Here is an 18,717-nt window from a genome sequence, read left to right on the forward strand (position 1 = left end):
GGCAGATTCAGGACCTTTGGGCATGAATGTGGTGTGCTGCATAGGTAGAAAGGGGCAGCTCTGGGACACAGGGACCCCCACCCCCCTCCCCCACCCCGATTCCAGAGTTTCAACTGGAGGCAAGGGAAGCCCTGGTGGCAGGGTGGGGATACTGAGATGGGTGGTCACATCCTGTTCACAAATGGAAGAGTTGAGCCCAGGTCCATAGATTATCTTCACCTCTCAGAAAGAACTGACCACCGTGGTGGCATGCAGCCAATCACCCATCGCTCTGCCAGCACAGCCTCTCAATGCTGGTCCAGGTCAGGGTCCCTCACATGGGCACGTAGTTCAGTGTGGTAGCTGCTGTTCTTGTCTGGGTGAGGGGCTCTTTGTCCCAGCCAACCAGGACTTGTTCATTTTTCTCAATCAACACTGCCACCTGGTGGTGCCTTATGCAACTGCAGCCAGCCCGTCTAATTTTCAAGCCTGAAACTTTGGGTCCTTCAGGAGCCCAAATCCCTCGTGCAAGTTATTTTGTTTGTTAATGTTGTTTACTTCACTGAGACAAATAAAGACATCTGTGCCGACTGTTGCAGTCAGGAGTTGAAGTTGGGGCTGGAGAGAGCTCACCGGTTAAGAGCAGCCGCTTCTCTTGCAGGGGGCTTGAGTTCAACTCATAGCTCCTACATGTTAGCTCACAACCACACCTGCAGCCTCACTTCCAGGGGATCTGACGTCCTTTTCTGACCTCCTCAGGCACCAGCTCCACTCTGGAAGAGGAGGCAGGAGGGTCAGGAGTTCTAGATCATTTTCAAGTACATGATGAGTTTGAGGCCAGCCTGGTCTCCATGAGTCTCTGTCTGAAAACTGTGTATGTTCAAATCGGTTCTCTCTGTATATAAAACATTCAAACTCAGAAACACACAAGTAGTTGGGAAGTGGTGGTGTACACCTTTAATCCCAGCACTCAGGAGGCAGAGTCAGATGGCCTCTGAGTTTGAGGCCAGCCTGGTCTGCAGAACAAGTTCCAGGGTGGTCAGGACTACACAGAGAAATCCTGTCTTGAAAAAACAAAAGAAACAAGAAAACAAAAAGAAAGAAAGAAAGAAAAAAACCATGTAAGTAAAATGGTCTATGCCAAGCACCTGCTCAGCAGACCACAATGGAGACAGAACTCGGAAGCCACCTTAGGCGGAAGCTATTTTTACATTTTCCCTTAATTCTTTAATTTCTCACCTGTATATAGTTTGTAATTAGTCAGTGGTTTCTAACACTGGGTGAGGCTACACTAAGGTCCTGAAGAAGAGGGCTCCTCAGCCACACCTTCTTCTTCTTCAGACCCTGAGGTGGCAGGATTTCTCAGTAGTCCATCTTTCCTGGTGCTGCTATGATCTCTGCTGAAGATGGTTACACAGGTGTGGGCAACCTTTACACACGTACCATCATACCATACCATCCTTTACACACGTACCGTCACATGCACTCGTACACACACACTCCCACACCACACACACATACACCACACAGACACACACATCACACACACACACACACACCCCACACCCCCCCAACATACCCCCCACACACCTCACAGACCCCCCACATACACCCCACACAGGTGTCATTCCTCGGGTGCCACCCAACCTGTTTTTTCTGACAGGATTTCTCACTAAAAGAGGGAATCACCAGTTAGCCTGGACCGGCTAGCCAGTGAGCCTCAGAGATCACCTGTCTCCTCAGTGCTGTGCAGACATGTGCTGCAACGCCCAGCTTCTTACATGGGTGCTGGGGACTGAACTCGAGCCCTCATGCTTAGAGGGCAAGCACTCTACTGACTGTGCCACCTCCATGTTCTTTGGTTTGTTTGTTTGACTAGTATATGTTTGTTGTACAAAGCAATGCGGTTCATATGACATTTTAATCCAAGGATATCAGCCCCTTTGACTATTGTTGGCCCCCATTACCCTCCCCGACTCCCCTCGCTTTCACACCTGCCAGGTCCCATTCATCCCCTCAGTCTAGGGACACAGCTGCAGGCTCAGGCAGGGGCTGCATTCTCTAGTGCATGCTGGGAGCCATTCTCTGCATTGTTTGCTACCGGAAAATTCAAGTTCTGTGTCTTCCCAGGGGCGGGGGCTAGATCTCCAGCTGGAGCATGGCCGGCTGCAAGTCTGCAGTTTAAACACCCTAACTGATGATGCCAGAGCTCTCCCAAACCCAACAGAGTCTCGTACTGAAGCTCTGGCACCATTTGAACCCGGATTTGATAGGCAGATGTGTCCAGATTGCCAAAGCCAACAGAATCTCTGGGACACAGTGTTGAGATCTGGCTGTTCCCTGATTTAAGTCACTCTATGTTGTGTAAACAGTGACTTTCAGACTATGCCTTGCCCATTTCACAAAGTGGCATTTGGCTCCATTTTGAGTGCAAATATAGAGTCAGGATGACTCTGTACTTCCTGTACAAGTAGACACCAGCACCTGTCCAGCACCAGCTGTGAAGCACAGGCTGACAGCCCTATGTCTAAAAGTCAAAAGGTGTCATGCTACAAGGTTAGCAAAGCAGACTGGGCCCATATGAGCACAGAGCAAAGCAGAAATCTTTTCAGGAGAGCTGGGGTCAAGAACTTATTGAACATACCAGGCCAACGACAGGATGTAAAACTCTTATCTGGAATCGATAAATAGGAAGACACCTAATACTTCGATGGCAATGGCTCCACCCACCTGTAATCTGACCATTCTGCATCAAGGAACTAAAAGAGAACTCCCAACTGTCCCAGGAGCTTCAGCTCAGCTTACTCCCACTGCTGACACAGTCTACATTATAGCCAACCACCCATCCATCTATCCCCTAACCCATCCATCCATCCATCCATCCATCCATCCATCCATCCATCCATCCAATCAGGTTTTCCAGCTAATCTCTGCATCTTCACTCATCTCCGAGGCTTGGTGTGTCCTCTTCAGCAGGATTCCTTATCTAACTTCCTCCAATCCCCACTTCCCATCTCTCTCAGTTCTCTGCTTTTGCCTTCAGTTAGGCCTCTCTGAACTCCTTGAATTCTGCAGTGGCCTCTTTAGCTCTTTATTGGCAGTCTGTAGTAGTCTGAATATATTAAGTGATAAATTAACTGTGTGACATATAATGTATGATCTGAGAGTTGATACCGGTATTAAACACGGTATTTGCAGGTGTGTGTGTGTGTAAGCCTCGGTCCTTCATGTAATGGGATAGTGTGTGTGGATGCCAATCGATCCTCCTGTCTTTGTTTTTTATTTTGCTTTGTAGTGTTATTTTTGAGGGAGAGTCTTGCCAAGTCTTAGTAGTTAAGATAGCAATAGCTTTGCCAACAGTAAGGTATTATGGGAAATCGAAACCACTTGGCAAATTACAGCCAATGAAATCAATGTACCTTGTGTACGTACTGTATTTAATCCACAGCAACACCGTGGAAACATATACGTGTCTATCTCTGTTTCTGACATTCTCACAACACACACTTCTAGGTTGTTCATAAGCCACTGCCAAGGGACAGCTTCCCACTGCCAAAGGACAGTCCTGGTTTTGTGTGGGAACAGCAGGACTCTGCCATGTTTTCCCTCCCCCTTTTTTTTTTGTTGAATCATAAGAATGTGTGTGTGTACCACTTAAAACCTACCCCACTGTGTGTCAGGGATTCAGAGAAAAACTGGGGCTTTGCTTCCACCTGGCTTTCACCACCCACCCACCAACCCCCCACCCCTCGCTGCAGGCCCCTTTTGCAATGGTCACAAAAGGAAGCTGCTTGCTGCCTGTTAAGGAGGAGGAAGAGAAGGGGGAGGAGGAGAAGCAGAAGGGTAAGAAAGGAAAAATAGCCGGAAAAAAAACAGATTCTATGTTATTTCCATTTCAAAAAAAAAAAACAAAAACTATTTTCCCAAGAGACAAGCCCTTGTCCATGTTCACTAGCAGAGCCTATTTTTATCAAGATGCCTGAGACATAGTTCCCACGAGCAGTGAAAATCCGTAGACGATAGCTAGAAATGCTGTCTTTCCTCAGCATCCTCTGGGAGCTGGTCCCTGCAACTCCAGAGCATTGAATGTTCTGTTCCCTAGGCTGAGGAGATGGTACGCGTATGATTTTTTTTTCATCTTATTATCCTACTCTACTTTAGAAGTGGGGTCTTAGCTGCAGCACTCGGGAGAGTGGCCCCTGTACCCCGTCAGGGGAACAACAATAGAGCTGTCCCTGATGGTGGAGGTGTGGGAGAGCCAGGAGAACTGGCCCCTCTCCTTGCTTGAGCTACAAGAGGTGAACTAACAAGGCAATGCGCCCCCTGGTGGTGAGTACAGGGAAAGCGAGCAGACTGGCAGACCCAGGCCCAGAACCAGGATTATGAGTTGGCCCACTTCAAAATTCACCGTATCCGTGATCTACTGGTGCATGTGAAGGGATTGGTTCTGCAGACCCAAAGCGGCAGGATCTCCACGACTCAGGGCAACAGCAAGAAATCCAAGAGGCGTTCCAGTGAGGACCCAGCGTCGATAGTTTTGCAGAAACCGGAAGCCTCAAACCAGACCCTTTATAACGAACACTTGCAAGTAAAGATACACGGCTAGAAGGATTACTGCCCGGCTCACTGAATCACACTGCAGCTTCCATGACGAGACTGATTTTTCTCCTTTTTTATCTCTTAAATTTTATTTTTATTTTATTGGGGGGAGGGGTTGCCAGGGCCAAGGGCAGATGTGAAGGGGCGGGGAAATGAATGGGAAGGGATGCATGATGCCAAAGACACAAAGAATAAATAAAATAAAAGGAAAGAAAAAGACGTGGAGTGTTGCTTTGGCTCACCACCACCGCATGTTGGGATTACGGGTATGGATGCACTCACGCACCCACGGACTCTGTGAACTTTACCCCCGCTCCGATCTTCCTGAAAGCCTAACGGTGTCCGTGCCATTGATAGCTGCTGTCCTGTGTTGTCTGGAGCACAACTTCAAGTCCAAGCCATGGACGCACAAGGGGAGCATTAGGAAGACGCTTGGACTGGGGACCTGTTCTGAAACCTGTCTCTTACCTTTAAGAAAACCATCTGAAATGTGATTCAGGGTTCTCAGGGCTGGAAAGAAGCAACACTTGTTTAAGGTTCTACCAGGCTGAGCCGCTGGTTAGAACTCCTCCGACTATGGAGAGCTGGGGTGTTGGAGAACACAGGGGTAGTAAGGTTCCCCCAGGCTGAGTCGCTGGTTAGAATTCACACATAAAAACACATCCACAAACAGATTTTAGTATGAGTTAAAATTATTTTAACATTTCAAAGTGGAGTTTAAAGATCATCATTTTGATTCGATTAATACATTTGTAATGTTTAAAACGCCTTGTAACATCTATAAAATGTAAAGTTTGAGGGGAGGACCTAGAGGTGAGGCATCCAGAGATACAGCTGAACTTCTACCTGTGTCTGAGTGGAGGAGAAGAAAATGGGGCCCCTAATGCCCTCAGAGGACACAGTCACAGCAGGCTGGCTATTAGGCAGCCAGGACAGCTGGTGTATCCACTCCCTGGCCTTTGACATCTCAATACACATACATGTGTATGTTGAGGCCAAAGGTCAACCTTGAATGCTGCTTCTCCAGTGCCGCCATCCTGTTTTAGAGGCAGGGTCTCTCACTGACCGGGAACTCATGGCTAGGGGACCAGGCCAGCCAGCAAACCAGAGAGACAGGATTCCCTCTCCCTGCCGCCCCGGGGCCAGGATTGTCAGTGCACACCACAGTACCCAAAGTTCTCCCTTGAATTCTGTGGAATGAACTTGGGTCCTCTTGCTTGCAAGGCAGGCCCTAAATGAACGAAGCCATCTCAGCTCACCAGTGTAAGCAGAAGCAGCCTGGGAATTGGACTGCCATAAGTTTGAGACCATTTTAGTCTACTTAGTAAGCTCTAGGATAGACAGCACTACACAGTGAGACTGACTCAAACAAACAAAAACAAACAGCAACTGCGTGCACACACATGCTTGGTGCTCCTCCACTCTTTGTTTGGGTTTGGAACTAGGTCACTTTATACCGATGCGTCGTTCCCTTTACAAAGCAAAGGCTTCATCGCTCATGCACACGCTCTGCTCTGTCATGTCCCCTCGTCACTCTTCATAATCCCCTCCCCTTTCCTCTTTTGCAACCCCCAACGTTCCCTTTCACATTCATGTCCACTTTTTAAAGGAGCAGCCACACAACCGTCACGATATTATTCAAATTTAATCTTTTAAGTAATTGTTTATTAAAACACCACTACATTTTTATTATTTATTTATTTATGTATTTGCAGCGTTGGGGACAGAAGTCACAGTCTTGGCTTGCTAGGCAAGAGTTCTACCACTGAATTACACTCTACACTCCTGCCCCAAACCCCATTTTTGTTTCGTCCTGTAGGTCTCGTTTCTAGCTTGTTACATTGGCTTATTAGTTCTAGGAAATTGTGTGAATCTCATACATAAAAACACATTTATGCGTTGTAGCATTTACTCCCTCCCGATACTTAGAGTGTTACTTGTTTTTCTTGCCTTATTGAAGGGGTCGCCATCACATGACACCCTGCTTGGTGTGCCTGCCTGTGCCCTTATGTTCCCTCTGAGAGGTAGCACCCACTCTGGATTTGACAGGATCGTCTCTTGTAAATATCTAGTTTCTGAGCAAGGTCGTACATGAATGACCAGGCTATTGAACATTATTACACGAACCCTCAAGAATGACTTGTCATTTGTCTTAGGGTTTCTACTGTTGCAACAAAACACCATGATCAACAAGCAAGTTGGGTAGGAAGGGGTTTATTTGCCTTCCAGATCATAGTGCATCATTGGAGGAAGTCCAGACAGGATCTCAAGCCGGGAAGGAACCTGGAGGCGGGAGTTGATGCAGAGGCCACGGAGGGGTGTTGTTTACTGACTTGCTCCCCATGGCTTGCTCAGCCTGCTTTCTTATAGAACCCAGGACCACCAGCCCAAGGATGACACCACCCAGCATCGATCCTCCCCCGTTGATTACTAATTGAGAAAATGTCTTACGGCTGGGTCTCATGGAGGCATTTCCTTCACCGAGGCTCCTTCCTGTCTCAAGACTCTAGCTTGTGACAAGTTGCCACAAACCCAGCCAGCCCATCATTCCTGTCCAGCATGCAGAGGGGACTTGTTAAATCAGTCTTCCTGGAATGTCTCGTGACAAAACTCAACAACTGTAGTACTTCTATGCAAGGCTTCCTCTAGAGAACAGGCTTCTGAGACACCCATGTGACAGAGAAGCAGTGGTTACCCACACACCCTCCCCTCCAACAAGTGACCCAGACAGCCACCTATTCCTTCCCACACCAGTCACTGCACCTGTCCTCCGGGGCTGCCCATCCACATTCAATGGAGGGCTGGGCTCTAATTGGCTCTGTACCTAGAGCCCCACAGAGGAGAGCTATAGCACAGAGAGCCACGAGGTCACTACTAAGGGGCAGACTAAGAGGGTTGAGAGGGTGCAGGAAATTATAGGACGAAAAAGAGAACACAGGAGGCTGAGTTTGTGCTGTGTACATGTTTACTGAGGGGTCCAGGACCAGGAAGTAGCCCTCAGGAAGCCAGAAGGACGAAGACTAGTCACTAAGCTGGGGGAGGGGGCAGCTGTCAGACTGGCTTCCAAAGAGGGCAGACGGGGAAGAAAACCTACCAGAGAGGAGATGAGCATGGAGCCACGGGTGGAGTCCAGTTGGTAGGAGGCATCTGGAATCCTCTGCAAGTGGCAGCCGTCTTCAGTGAGCTAAAGTGTGAAATGCATTGAGCCCCAGGACAGAGCAACTAGACAGCCAGGATACCTACATTAGCTCTGCTGATTAGAGATGTCTCTAGCTACATTAGACCAGCTGAGGTCTCTGGCCAGTCTCAGATCTTGCACTGGCAGCACAGAGGGACACAGCAACTGGACTGGCAGCAGCAGGATTTGCAGCTCCCACAGGAGTCACAGTCCAGCCACAGCAGCTCATGGTTCTGGTGTTGGGTTGAGGATGGAGTAGGTCAGAGGAGCAGGAGTAGAGGAAAATTAGGACACAGGCTGCTCATGAATCAATGTCTCACTTTTCACAGTCCAGGGGGCTTTGGAGAGCTTCTAGAGGGAAGGCTGGGTGTACAGCCCTCCTCTGCTGAAGGACATGAGAGTTATTCACAGACAGCTCCGTGATAGACAAGAGTGCCACCTGCTGGAAGCTAGGTGGAAAGGCTCCAGAGAGAAGGGCTTGGTGAGGGTAGACATTGATTGAGTGCTCCCAGAGAGCTGCAGACCACTGTAAGACTCTCTGAGAAAGTCAGGCCCTTCAAAGAGGGTTGTCAGAGGGCTGGGTCTGCCCCAGCTAGGAGCTGTCACAGCTTCAGAGCCTCTTTTGGCAAGTGGTTTGCTGTCCCTCCAACCAAATCTAGTAAGGCGCAAAGGGAGCAGGGTCCCAAGAGAGGGAGGAGACAGGAAGTAGGAGGTGTGAGGCAGGGGCGACCTTAGCTGCCCTCGGCACCACCAGGCTGCTGGAGCCCCACACACAACAACAAGAAAAAGGGGAAACCATAAAGCGATCGCGAGTGACAGAACGAATGAGGCACGGTTGCAGTTGGTCCATGTGATATTTTTTATTGGTTTGTGATATTCAATTTAAGATAAAGCAGGGGTTGCTATTTCTTGGCATACTAGTCTGAGGAAGTCTTTATACTCACCTTATTGTGGCAACACCAAGGGTTGACTCCTGCTAAGTTAAGACATGGTAGGAATGGTCTCATGAGTGCAGATGGCTAAATGGGCGGGCTATGGCGAGGACACCATAGGTAGTATGACTCCAGAGAAGAATTTGTTAGGAGACAGTGGAAGAAAAGATGGCCTCTTCTTGGGAACTGGAAGCCAATTTTGACTTGGTTCTGTGGGAAGCAGGGGTGCTTAGGGAACATGCATTATGGTCTGAAACCCTGGGACATAATTGAAGGGCACAGCCGAGGAAGCTGGCTCAGGAGGACAGGGTCAAGTTGAGAGCCTCAGTTCTTGCATTGGCAGAATGTGGGGACAAAGAAACAGGACTTCAGTGACTGGACTAACAGCAAGAAGACCCACAGCCTGAAGAGCAGCAGGGTTTGCAGCAGCTGGACTGGCAGCAGCAGGGCTTGCAACAACTGGACTGACAGCAGGAACCGCAGCCTGAAGAGCAGCAGGGCTTGCAGCAGCTGGACTGGCAACAGCAGGGCTTGCAACAGCTGGACTGACAGCAGGAACCGCAGCCTGAAGAGCAGCAGGGCTTGCAACAGCTGGACTGGCAGCAGCAGGGCTTGCAACAGCTGGACTGACAGCAGGAACCGCAGCCTGAAGAGCAGCAGGGCTTGCAGCAGCTGGACTGACAGCAGGAACCGCAGCCTGAAGAACAGCAGGGCTTGCAGCAGCTGGACTGACAGCAGGAACCGCAGCCTGAAGAACAGCAGGGCTTGCAGCAGCTGGACTGGCAGCAGCAGGGTTTGCAGCAGCTGGACTGGCAGCAGGAACCGCAGCCTGAAGAGCAGCAGGGCTTGCAGCAGCTGGACTGACAGCAACAGGGCTTGCAGCAGCTGGACTGGCAGCAGCAGGGTTTGCAATCCCCACAGCTGGAGCAGGAACAGGCAGGCACACAGCAGCACACAGGCTTGCAGCAGCTGGAGCCACAGCCGCCACAGCTGGAGCAGGAACAGGCAGGCACACAACAGCACACAGGCTTGCAGCAGCAGGAGCCACAGCCACCACAGCTGGAGCAGGAACAGGCAGGCACACAGCAGCACACAGGCTTGCAGCAGCAGGAGCCACAGCCCCCACAGCTGGAGCCACAGCCTCCACAACAGCCACAGCAGCTCATGGTTCTGATGATGGGTTGAGGATGGAGTAGGTCAGAGGAGCAGGTGTAGAGGAAGATGTACAGATGTGCAGCCTCTGAGCCTGAGGCTTTTATATCCCTGCCCAGGGTCAGGTGTGAACCTGCACACGGTCACTTCCTGGTTCCTGTCTGTGTCATAGTCTAGGACTCTCTTCTGCATGGTGTTTTCTATTACCTCTGGTTTCCTTGTGCCTTTCCCAAACAGACTGCCATGTCTCCCTAGGAATGTTGCTCTTCAGTAAACATTAACAAGTGTCCAGTAGCGCCCCCTTTCTTTGGGGTCATAGGGAAGCACGGAGACAGGAATGAATGACCCAGGTACAATGTACTTGCTAGTTTATTTGAGTACGGCTTCTGTATTGGTCTTTCCAAGACTTTTTAAATTTTTCTGTAAAGACAGGGTCTCTCTATTAAGTAGCTCAGGCTGACCATGAACCCATTAGGTAGCTCAGGCTGACCTGGGACTTGCAGCTGTCTATCCTACCTGCCTCAGCCCCTCTAGCGCTGGGATTATAGGTGTGTTCCAACACAGCTGGTCCAACATTGCCTTCTAAAGATATGTTTCTTGCTAAAGCAGTAGCAGGGCACTCTGGTCCTGACCGTGAGAAGTTTTACCTAAGGACTTATTCTTCAGGTCTGGAGCCTGGGCTCAACTCTGATGTCTGCTGGGCCCCTGTCTGCTCAAGACATTGTGGGAAGCTTTGCGTGTAGACCGAAACACCATCAAAAGACTTGGTCCCAGAGCTCAGCTCCACTCCACATAGTGAGTATCTCTGTCTAGAAAACACACATTCTAGGCCGTTTGGATTATTGCCCAGTGAGAGACAAGGGTAGGTAGTATATCAGTTGTCCAATGATACTTAAATGCAAATTTGTGTAAGTATGTCTAGAATCCTGTCTGGGATCTGAACAGCAGAAAATGCTCCATGCTGTTCCCCCAGAAGCCACATGGTGGCACTGGAGAGCCTGCTGTCCAGCAGCCTCACACTCAGGTTCTTTCCTCTTGCCTTTCATGCTCCACTCTCCACACTCCCTATCTTGCTGGAGAAGGAGCAGCTGCATCCGGATGCAAGTGTAAAGATGCCAAAGAAACCTTGGCCAGCACGAGGTGCACCTAGAAGCGCCCAGGCCATCCAGGATGGGACCTGACTCTGGCCTCCTCTGAAGGCCGGGTCTAAAAAAGGTGCAGGGTCCTCTGGCCCCCTTATATCTTCTACTCATATCCAAGTACTTAAACAACTCATCGGATTCTGTCGGAGCTCCTCTCACTACGTTTGACCAGGCTCCCTCTGAGGACAGAGGGGACCTCACACTCGCAGACCCTTGTTCTTCAGACTCCATCTATTGCCTTTAGAATTTTAGGACTAACCGGCAAAGTGGGAAATTATAAGCCACCCCCACTGAACCATCAACAGGGCACACACACCAGGAATCTCCTGCTTTAATAGTTGCCATCCCTAAAGAGGATCTGAGCCCTGTTCTCCAGGATATGTGTGTTTATATAATGCACGCATGCTTCTATGTAAGTGTGCAATATTTATTGTGTATATACAAACTTTATATTTTTATGTTTAAATTACTAGTGTAGCTTAGCGCCTTGCTTTTCATTGTGGCGTGGGCAGCTCCTGCAGAGTCAGCATCAGAGAGGAGTCCAACGAGCTCTAAAGACAGCAGACTACCTATGGACACCTGGGAACCCCTCTAGAGTCAAGCCTCTTGCCAACCCCACAATGCCCCCCTTAATTAAGATATCTTCTTCCCTGATCCCATATCTGTCCTTCCTCCATCTCAACCATCCCACTCCCCCAAGCTCTCATCAACCCTCCCCTTCTCCCTTCTCTTCCCCCCTCTCCCCTTCCCCCCACCTCATCCCCATCCCCATGCTCCCAACTTTTGCCTGGCGATCTTGTCTGCTTCCAGTTTCCAGGAGGATCTATACATGTTTTTCTTTGGGTTCACCTTATTACTTAGCTTCTCTAGGATCGCAAACTATAGGCTCAATGTCCTTTGTTTATGGCTAGAATCCACTAATGAGTGAGTACATACAATATTCATCTTTTTGGGTCTGGGTTATCTCACTCAGGACAGTGTTTTCTATTTCCATCCATTTGCGTGCAAAATTCAAGATGTCGAGGGGCTGGTCCACCTACTGAGACAGTGTGCCTGAGCTAATGGGAGCTCACCAAATCCAGCTGGACTGGGACTGAACAAGCATGGGATCAAACTGAACTCTCTGAATGTGGCTCACATTGAGGCAGACTGACAAGCCAACGATAATGGCACTGGAATTTGTCTCTACTGTATGTACTGGCTTTTTGGGATCCTATTCTATTTGGATGCACACCTTCTTAAGCCTGGACGGAGTGGGGAGGGCCTTGGACTTTCCACAGGGCAGGGTATCCTGCCCTCTTTTAGGACTAGAGGGGGAGAGGGGAAGGGCGAGTGGAGGAGTGGGAGGGAAGTGGGAGGAAGTGGAAATTTTGAATGGTATTGATAAAGTAATAAAAATTATTAGAAAAAAGGCGGCAGACTAAATCTGGGCATGGTGATGCACACCTGAGGCAGGGGGACTGCCACAAGTTCCAGGCTTGGCTACAGAGCAAAACCCTGCTGAAAACAGAACAAAACCTGGAAAAGATTAGACATGCAGCTACGACTGTTTCTAAAACAATTTTATAAAATTGGAAACAACTTTTGTTAGTGAGCCCGAAAACGTGGGGGAATGGACACATTTCTAGGAAAGAATAAAATTGCCAAAAGCATAGGAAATAATTTTGAAAAGTTGGAAAAACCAGTAAAACCCCAGAAGGCACTGAAACAATCCTCAGATCTTAAGCCCCATAAAATCCCAAACCCAGGAGGTTCACACCTGAGTTCTCATAGATGTTCCTCTGAATAAGAAAAATAACCCAAAAGGGAAAGATGAAGACTCCAAAAGCAAGGAAGGGGTGCCAGATAAAAGATAGGGACCCACATCGTCACCCGCCAAAGTACACAACTTCTAAATTTAAATCTAAAAATCCAATATGGCTATTTTGTACAATAAGGTACGACCAAAGGGAGTCTCTATGAGAACACAGGAAAGATTCGCTGCTAGAAAACATCACTGTAAGTCAGATATGGTGGCTGTCGTGCCCATGACCCCAGCAGTCAGGAAGATGATTGCCTTGAGTGTGAGGCCAGCATGGACTACCCAATGAGGCTGTGTCTCAAAAGGGGAAAGGAAAGGGAGGAAAGGGAGAGAGGAGAAGGGGAGACGGGAGGAGAAGTGTGGGCAGGGGGACTAAGGAGAAGGGGGCTCAGTTGGGAAAGTGTTCACCTTGTAAACATCAGGATCTGACTTTTAGTCCCAGAACCTGATTAAAAATGCCAGGAATTGCCAGGAATGATGGGAGAAGCCTTAAACTCTAGCACTCAAGGACAACGTAGGCAGATCGTTATGAATTAGAGGCTATCCTGATCTAGACAGCAAGTTCCAGGACAGCCTGGGACACAAAGTAATATCACATTTAAAAACAAAGCATCCAGGACCGCTAGTGCATGCTTGCATCCCAATGCGGTGTAGGACATTGTAAAGGAAAACTCTTAACAGTCTTCGCAGCCCATACAAGGTTTTGTAAGAATTTTTTATCTTACCCACAAGCAACATGGATTTATACAAACTGTACTTTCGGTTACCTCTTTTACATGCTTCTTGGGTAATCTTGCTTGCTCTGTGGGATCAGTTATCTCTTCTAAATCCTGTGATGAGATTTGCTTTCTCAGCCTCAGCTTCCATTTGGAAACAGCAAAGCTAAATTATTTCACTGCATTTCCAATGAAATTCAAAATTGACATTTCAGTTAGCTGCCATTTTATTTAGCTTTGATGGAGGTAAAACTCTACACAACCACTTTGGTTTTTATTTCAAATGTTGTAACTAACTGCTAAGTTCCTGCACTTGGCGAGCCACTGTTACAGTAAGAGAGAAAAAAGAGGCAATATTTCCCTATAAGTTAACACAGTTCAAAAACTGTCTCTAATATTCTTACACACACACACACACACACACACACACACACACACACACACTTTAAGATAGGCATGCCTAAAATGAATTTTCTTCTGGAATAAGTTAAGAAAAATGCACACACAAAACTGAAGAGGCCAGAGGTTTACTGCTGGGTTATGCTGGAGATTCTGGGGCAGATTACATTTTACCCCACTTTGTTTTAGCACGTAGTACTTCTGAAAAGGATTAGGCATCAGGATGCTCCCTAGGAAGCACCAATATGGCAAAAGCTTGATATTTGCACAGTTCACAAAAACAGTAGCGATCTCCTGACATCCCTCACTTTGATGGCTTGACAGATACCCAAGGACCAAGATATCTTCCCTGGCATATGGTAGATATCCCCCTGCCAAAGGCAAAAACAAAAACAAAAAACAAAACAAAACAAAGCAAAAAATCCGAGCCAGAATCTGAAAGACAAAGTCAGTCACCAAAGGCAGCAGTCAGAATTGTTGGGAAAGAATCTAAGCAGCTCATTAGAGCCTCACACCCACAGGCGTGCAAGGCCCAACACGTACTAACTAGGGAGAAATTTACTGATAGTCAAACTTTTCTCAGAGTCCAAAACGAAGCCCATATACACATTTTCAGTCTGAGATACCTGGCAACTCCTAGATGGTAAGGGCGAGATCTATGGTGGACCATGGGCGAGGTTATGGACCTGCCACCAAGTGAACCAGTATTTACCAAGTGTGGATTCCTTACAGGTTCAGCCTGTGATTGGCTCAAAAATGTCCACCTCAGTGTAGATCACTCCAGTCTCTGCCACAGGGTCAGAAAAGCCCACTAGGCCTCTCCTACTCTTGGGAGTTCTTTCTCACTTTCCCTTAGCAAATTTACACCCATGGCTTTGGAGACCGTCAATCATTCAATACCGTTGCTATAAGAATAAAATCTGACAGTTCATTCAAGGGTGCCTTGAGCCAACCTTGGTCCAAACACAGATGAACAGGAAAAATAAAAATGGACGCCTGCTAGTTATTCCCCCACCCAGCCCCCCACACTCACACACAATCTAACTAGGAGATTAGAGTGGACGTTAGCTGACAGCCAAGCTGGCCCAGCATGGTCAGGTACCTGGTAGGTTCAAAAGTAAACAGGACATAAAATGAAGAGATGAATCCATCCACACACGTTGTTGTTGTTGCTGTTGTTGTTGTTGAAAGCAGCAGAAAGATTCGACCAGATAATGCTCTCCTCACTCCTCCACGGCACCAGCCATTCTGGACTGAGGCCCAGCTCTGCAAAGCTGTAAAATAAGCCATCTCACATTTGCTGCTCTGAACCTCCAGGGCTCTATTATGAAGTCAGGATCTCGGTTTCTCACCCTAGCTTCCCAGGTAAGTTCACCCGGAGCCTAGAAAGACTGTTCCTCTCAGAACACCCACATCCACTTCTCCGCTTTACCCAATAGGAATGGAAACAACTGATACTCGCGGAAGTGGGAAGGCGAGAAAATTGTCTCAGGGAAGGTAATTCTGTCCCCGTGTGGGACCACTCAATCTCGCTCCTCCCACCGTGACCCTTACCGTGAGGGTCTTCTGACTGGCCACCGAAGTTCTTCCTGAAATTCTTAGGGTCAGGAGCCTGCGCCCTGGCAGCCCTAATGAGCTAGTCTCAACCACCCTTCCTCCACAGGCCAATTAAACAAATAAATAATAACAAAAATCAGAGAAAGGAGATTTACTCAGGGGAGCCACACTGGAAAGAGGAACAATGAGGCCCAGTCCATCTTTGGAGTCCTGACGTGATGTTCAGATTTAAAGAGTGAGAGGTACACTTAGTTAAGTGGTCCTGGTCAAGGTGTGGTCCTGCATTGTCTTTGAGCCTGCAAGGTGGTATCTTCTCCTTTATGAAATCCTCCCCTTCCCTGTGTCCGTCCATGGATTCATACAACTCATTGAAAAAAGGCCCAAGATCCTGGGAACTCAGCATCTGTCCTCTAGCCTTCTGCCTGTGACAACAGGGGCTCCCTCTGCAGCCCTGGCTGGCCTGTAACTTGCTAGATAGACCAGGCCATCTAGAACTCATAGAGATCGGCCTGCCACTGTCTCCCTGGTACTGGGATTAAATGTGTCCATCACCACACCTGGCAAAAGTTTGTTTAAAAACACCACATTTACAGCAGATGACACTTTCCAAGGAAATGAAGCCATCTTAGGAAGACAGCATGGGGGGGAATTCAGTCAAAGCGTTCTGGGGAAACCCAGGTCTGGCAGGTCCCATGTAAAGAAGAAGAGGCAGGTGACCTGGAGAGTCACAGGGTCCAGGTCCAGGAAACTAACACAGTTACAGACTTGAGAAAGTGAGTGTTGGGTGGGCAATGGCAACCTGAAATCCAGGAAGGAAGCAAGCAAACCCCCAGGAAGAATGGCAGTCACAGGATGGGAGCAAGGCTCGCTGCTCTCTTTACACCTCAAGGGAAGGGGCCTGGGCATCTTCTGGATACATGTTAATGTTTCCTGGAAAGCATCATTCCCCGGGAGATGTGGCAGTCTGTTTGGGAATGGGTAATGGCATGCAGAAGAGAGAGCTGGACCGTGACTCAGACAGGAACCAGGAACCGGTCACATGCAACCTCACACTTGACCGTGGGCAGGGATATAAAGGGCCCAGTCTTAGGAGTCTCCACACCAACACATCTTCCCTCTCCATCTGTTCCTCTGACCTACTCCATCCTCAACCAAACACCAGAACCATGAGCTGCTGTGGCTGTTGTGGAGGCTGTGGCTCCAGCTGTGGGGGCTGTGGCTCCACCTGCTGTGTGCCTGTGTGCTGCTGTGTGCCTGCCTGTTCCTGCTCCAGCTGTGGGGGCTGTGGATCGAGCTGTGGAGGCTGTGGATCCAGCTGTGGGGGCTGTGGCTCCTGCTGCTGCAAGCCTGTGTGCTGCTGTGTGCCTGCCTGTTCCTGCTCCAGCTGTGGGGGCTGCAAGCCCTGCTGCTCTTCAGGCTGCGGTTCCTGCTGTCAGTCCAGCTGTTGCAAGCCCTGCTGCTGCCAGTCCAGCTGCTGCAAGCCCTGCTGCTCTTCAGGCTGTGGTTCCTGTTGTCAGTCCAGCTGTTGCAAGCCCTGTTGCTGCCAGTCCAGCTGTTGCAAGCCCTGCTGCTCTTCAGGCTGCGGTTCCTGTTGTCAGTCCAGCTGTTGCAAGCCCTGTTGCTGCCAGTCCAGCTGTTGCAAGCCCTGCTGCTCTTCAGGCTGCGGTTCCTGCTGTCAGTCCAGCTGTTGCAAACCCTGCTGCTGTCAATCTAGCTGCTGCAAGCCCTGCTGCTCTTCAGGCTGTGGGTCCTGCTGTCAGTCCAGCTGCTGCAAGCCCTGCTGCTGTCAGTCCAGCTGTTGCAAGCCCTGCTGCTGTCAATCTAGCTGCTGCAAGCCCTGCTGCTCTTCAGGCTGCGGTTCCTGCTGTCAGTCCAGCTGTTGCAAGCCCTGCTGCTGTCAGTCCAGCTGTTGCAAGCCCTGCTGCTGCCAGTCCAGCTGTTGCAAGCCCTGCTGCTCTTCAGGCTGTGGGTCTTCTTGCTGTTAGTCCAGTCACTGAAGTCCTGTTTCTGTGTCCCCACATCCTGCCAATGCAAGAACTGAGGTTCTCAACTTGACCCTGTCCTTCTGAGCTGGCTTCCTCGGCTGTGCCCTTCAATTATGTCACCAGGTTTCAGACCATAATGCATGTTCCCTAAGCACCCCTGCTTCCCACAGGACCAAGTCAAAATTGGCTTCCAGTTCCCAAGAAGAGGCCATCTTTTCTTCCACTGTCTCCTAACAAATTCTTCTCTGGAGTCATACTACCTATGGTGTCCTCGCCATAGCCCGCCCATTTAGCCATCTGCACTCATGAGACCATTCCTACCATGTCTTAACTTAGCAGGAGTCAACCCTTGGTGTTGCCACAATAAGGTGAGTATAAAGACTTCCTCAGACTAGTATGCCAAGAAATAGCAACCCCTGCTTTACCTTAAATTGAATATCACAAACCAATAAAAAATATCACATGGACCAACTGTAACCGTGCCTCATTCGTTCTGTCACTCGCGATCGCTTTATGGTTTCCCCTTTTTCTTGTTGTTGTGTGTGGGGCTCCAGCAGCCTGGTGGTGCCGAGGGCAGCTAAGGTCGCCCCTGCCTCACACCTCCTACTTCCTGTCTCCTCCCTCTCTTGGGACCCTGCTCCCTTTGCGCCTTACTAGATTTGGTTGGAGGGACAGCAAACCACTTGCCAAAAGAGGCTCTGAAGCTGTGACAGCTCCTAGCTGGGGCAGACCCAGCCCTCTGACAACCCTCTTTGAAGGGCCTGACTTTCTCAGAGAGCCTTACAGTGAGTGGTCTGCAGCTCTCTGGGAGCACTCAATCAATGTCTACCCTCACCAAGCCCTTCTCTCTGGAGCCTTTCCACCTAGCTTCCAGCAGGTGGCACTCTTGTCTATCACGGAGCTGTCTGTGAGTAACTCTCATGTCCTTCAGCAGAATGGTCTTGGGAATGTTTGTGGGGCAATGTCTTGATTAATGGTTGATGTGAGAAGGCCCAGCCCACTGTGAGCAGTGCTACCCCTGGGTATGTGATCCTGCACTGTCTGAAAAAGCAAATAGAACAAGCCATAGGGAACAAGTCAGTAAACAGCACTCCTCCATGGCCTCTGATTCAATTCCTTCCTCCAAGCTCCTGCCCTGACTTTCCTTCCTCATAGGCTATGACCTGTGAGGTCAAATAAACTCTTTCTTCCCAAACTTGCTTTAGGTCCTGGTGTTTAACACAGCGACAGAAAGCAAACGGGGACACACAGTGTGTGTAACTTCCCCAAAGTGCAGG

The 18,717-nt window shown here is 49.1% G+C and overlaps 1 protein-coding gene across 1 annotated transcript; it reads left to right on the forward strand.

Annotated features, from left to right (window-relative positions):
* Positions 1-16,429: 16,429 nt before the first annotated feature.
* Positions 16,430-17,917, forward strand: LOC148121432 (uncharacterized). Its single transcript, XM_087908690.1, has one exon. The coding sequence runs from the start codon at positions 16,430-16,432 to the stop codon at positions 17,438-17,440; it is 1,011 nt and encodes a 336-aa protein (XP_087764816.1). The 3' UTR covers positions 17,441-17,917.
* The last annotated feature ends 800 nt before the right edge of the window (positions 17,918-18,717 follow it).

Source organism: Myodes glareolus, chromosome 7, assembly GCF_982192425.1.
Source record: "Myodes glareolus chromosome 7, mMyoGla1.1, whole genome shotgun sequence".
In the NCBI taxonomy this organism is placed as follows: domain Eukaryota; kingdom Metazoa; phylum Chordata; class Mammalia; order Rodentia; family Cricetidae; genus Myodes; species Myodes glareolus.

Coding starts and splice junctions, on each gene's coding strand:
- LOC148121432 (XM_087908690.1), top strand. CDS start 16,430: ATGGGTAATGGCATGCAGAAGAGAGAGCTGGACCGTGACTCAGACAGG.